A 3,767-nucleotide genomic window follows, 5' to 3' on the forward strand; every position below is an offset into this window, starting at 1 on the left:
TGCGCATTTGCATCTTAACTAAATAGTCGTAAACAACATTTTTTTTCAATCCAGAACCCTCAATAGTTTACGTATGGGAAAGTAACGGGGGGTTAATCGAGTTAGTGGATGACATTTTTTTGCATTTTCGATGGATTTTGGAAAAAATATGATATTTTTTGGATACGAATGGTACCCATAATTCCTGCATTTATGGCTCGTTGGTATGCGGTGACGTCATCCGGATCGTTCTGGAAAAGCCCTGCAGGACAATAATGGCGGGTACGTATTTTGGGTCGAGCGAGAAGGGACGGCGCCATCCCTTTCGGGTTTTCTTCGCGTAAAAGTCTTACGAGTTCATTCTTTTATCGCATTATGTCGATTCTAGATTTGTTTGCGAAATACAACTGTACGTATTGTCAAGAGGATATTACAGGATTGCGTATAAAATGCGTCGAATGCCCAGATTTCGACCTATGTTTGCAGGTGAGTCGAACGGGAACGCCTGCTCCTTGTCACGTGCTCCTCTTCCTCCTTTCACCCCACCAACCACCCACTCAACCTATCTACTCTTCTTATCACCTCTTTTCCCTCATACCCCTCATACTCGGCGCTCCTCTTCTATCATTTTCTTTCCTCGTCTTTCTCTTGTGCCGGATTTTGCGTCCTGAAGTTTGCATCAATTCTCACGAATGTTATTGAGATCAGCTGTTGATCAGCTACCTTTGTGTCGTCTGTAGCCATATATTAAATGAGCCAAGTTTTTACTATGTGGGGTATACGTGTGTATGTGTCCATGCATGCATCTGTAAATAGTTTTTTGCTTTATTTTTTTCTTTTTCTTTATTTTTATTACTTTTTTAAGAAATTTAATACTTGTTTTTGTCTTACGAGAGCAAATAAAAATATTGATGATTTATTATTTTTTTTCAACAGTGTTTCTCTGCTGGAGCTGAAATTGGCCAACACAAAAATGATCACTCCTATCAGTTTATGGTAAATATGCGTATTTGTTTTAATATGTTATTACAATTTTTTTTTTAATTTTTACAAAAATATCATATTTTTATATTACATAAAATATGCTCTATTTTTCTAGGATTCTGGTACTATTAGTATATTCAATGGACGAGGTAATTGGACTGCAAAAGAACAACTTAGACTTTTGGATGCCATTGAACAATTTGGCTTTGGGAATTGGGAAGATATCAGTAAACATATTGAAACTAGGAGTCCGGAAGGTAAATAAAAATTCATTCAAAGATTTATACTTATACTATATATATATAATGTAATATCTCAATATATATTTATTATGACATGAAATTGCAGAAGCGAAAGAAGAATACACTGCTAGGTATTTGGATGGTAACATCGGAAAGCATACATGGCCACCTACGGAAAGCTATACGCCAAATCTTACGGATCAAACTAAGTCAGATAATGGACCACTGTCGCCTGATCTCACATCTCGGTTACCTCCACTGGATATAACACCGGAGGAAGCTGCTCAACTGGGTTATATGCCTCAACGAGATGACTTTGAAAGAGTATGTTTAGCATATATATTTTCGTTTAGCTTTTTAACCATTTAATATGTTGTTAATAATATATTGAAATATTTCAGGACTATAACCACGAAGCGGAATCTCTCGTTTCTTCGTTATTTTTAAATCCTGCAGAGGACGATGATCTCGACATAGCGCTTAAGCTAGCACAAGTCGATATGTATACTAATAATTTAAGAGAAAGAGCTAGAAGAAAACGCGTCGTACGAGATTATCAACTTGTGTCATCTTTCTTTGCATCTTCTAGAAAAGATAGGGGAGGAGTAAAGAAACGAAGAACGAAGGAAGAGAGGTACGAATATTTATTAACTACTACTATGTGTTTCGATATGCTATATATCTATTAAATATCTTTCCATTCTTTTTCAGAGAATTTAGAGACAGAATGCGCACTTTTGCACAATTTTATACGGCACAGGAACACGAGCAGTTCCTAACAAATCTTGAAAGAGAAAGAGAGCTTCGGTTACGACTCTCTGAACTTTATCGTTATCGGGAGCATGGCATAGCAAGGCACGAAGAATGTGCTCATTTTGAACAAATGATAGCACAGGCTCAGGGACAAAACGATGCTGCAGAACACTGGACAGAAAAAAAATCTGTAAGTATTTGTTTACATTTATTAATAATTCTTTTTTTTTTCTTTTGTAATGGTAAAAATGATGAATACTCTTGCGTTACCATTTTTACCATTTTTTTCACATTAAAATATAACCGAACGAACATACACCATTAACACTTTCACGATCGCGATGACACGGTATTATGTCGTTTAGAAAATTAAATTTAATATATTCAATGATTCTGATTATTTTTTGAGACATTTTATAATCCTCAATCGATATCGATTCGCGTATAAAAGGGATTTAGTACAAATGTATATATTATCTCTATTAATATTATACGAATCTTCGGATAAGCAATTAATATTTCAGCTTTAGTTTCTTTTTGACACTCTTTGTTCATGCAAATCCATACAGAAGGAATGTAAAACAACGTTCAGAGCTTTAATTATACTGTATGTACTAGCTTTTTCTTCCTCTTAACTAATTCTATTGTTTGTGGTGCGTGTTGCCAGGAATTTGTTAACAGATTGTATCAGTTTACATTTCACTTAGGGCAGCAGTGGGCCGTCCACACCAATACATCGCCACACCTCAAAAAAAAGGTACGTTTATAGATGGACGTGAGTTCGGTGCAACCTTAAAGCGAATTTTACGCGACCTTACTTCGCATGACATTACTTTAACGTAATGACAATAAATGACAATATTACTGATCATGTAAGAGTTGCGAAGATGGAATGAAGGACGGCGTTGACCAGAATCCAGTTTTACTGGAAAGCTTCAAGAATACTGATCTAGTTAATCAAGAGGAATGATTAGGGTAATATTATTACTAGTGGAGTTATAACTGATCGCGTGAAGTCCGCTTTGAGCTGAACATGTTGTAAAGCTGACATACATATATGTGTACATATATTTATATTTGTACATTATATACATTGTATATATGTCAAACAAGCACGTTCTAGTTTACAGTCCTTCATTCTAGAGAAGAAGAAAAAAATTACTCTTCCACCGACCGAAAGTCCACTATAAAAGTAGACACAGCCAGCAGCAGCTCCACAACGAATCAAATCAATCCCAATCGGATGATGATTCCAACCAGTCAGTGGGCGGAGCAGGATAGCAGCCAACATTCTACGAGTTCAAATTCTACGATAGAAAAAAATTGCAACTTAGCGTCATCTTCTTCAAAAATACTCTCACATTTGGGAGAAACAGGAGAACGAGATATAGAAATGGAGGCATCGGCGCATCTTTTAACGAAACAAGAAAAATCATTATGTCTTCAATTAGACTTGAAGCCGATGCAATATTTAACGCAAAAAACATTGTTGTTACAAGTGAGTTAATTTTCCTTCTTCGATCTGGTAGAAGTACATTTTGTATTTTCTTTTTTCTTTTCTTTGATTCTAGAATGTTTATATTGTTGCAGGAATATCTCAGCGGTAATAAAAAATCAGGGATTATACCTCAATCGGAACCAGAGAGTAAGATACTTCATTATTTGGTAGCTAATGGTTGGATCGCAGCCAATTGATCGATTATCGAGACAAAAGTTATGCTCATTTTCCAATTCTAAGTCATCCTTTATTTTACTAAGTCGTAGATGTGTAATGACAACATGAGTATAACTTAATTAATGAATAAGAAA

General features: G+C 35.5%; 1 protein-coding gene across 18 annotated transcripts; it reads left to right on the plus strand.

Moving 5' to 3' along the window:
* The first annotated feature begins 19 nt into the window (after positions 1–19).
* LOC122520106 (transcriptional adapter 2B) lies at positions 20–3,767 on the plus strand. 18 transcript variants are annotated; one of them, XM_043640072.1, is made up of 11 exons: positions 20–261; positions 368–465; positions 916–975; positions 1,079–1,220; positions 1,312–1,529; positions 1,607–1,839; positions 1,917–2,148; positions 2,489–2,565; positions 2,666–2,714; positions 3,100–3,456; positions 3,549–3,767. In XM_043640072.1, exons 1-11 carry the CDS (start codon positions 255–257, stop codon positions 3,651–3,653), a joined length of 1,578 nt encoding a protein of 525 aa, XP_043496007.1. In that variant the 5' UTR covers positions 20–254; the 3' UTR covers positions 3,654–3,767. The 18 variants fall into 18 exon arrangements, with proteins under 18 accessions (XP_043496007.1, XP_043496005.1, XP_043496004.1 ...); XM_043640070.1 differs by lacking the exon at positions 20–261 and having other exon boundaries at positions 268–465; positions 2,666–2,715; positions 3,104–3,456; XM_043640069.1 differs by lacking the exon at positions 20–261 and having other exon boundaries at positions 268–465.

Source organism: Polistes fuscatus, unplaced genomic scaffold, assembly GCF_010416935.1.
Source record: "Polistes fuscatus isolate 324 unplaced genomic scaffold, CU_Pfus_HIC Scaffold3, whole genome shotgun sequence".
NCBI lineage: Eukaryota > Metazoa > Arthropoda > Insecta > Hymenoptera > Vespidae > Polistes > Polistes fuscatus.

Coding starts and splice junctions, on each gene's coding strand:
- LOC122520106 (XM_043640069.1), top strand. CDS start 355: ATGTCGATTCTAGATTTGTTTGCGAAATACAACTGTACGTATTGTCAA. Junction 2,566..2,665: donor TTCAGAGCTTTAATTATACT/GTATGTACTAGC, acceptor CATTTCACTTAG/GGCAGCAGTGGGCCGTCCAC. Junction 2,715..3,099: donor TCGCCACACCTCAAAAAAAA/GGTACGTTTATA, acceptor GTCCTTCATTCT/AGAGAAGAAGAAAAAAATTA.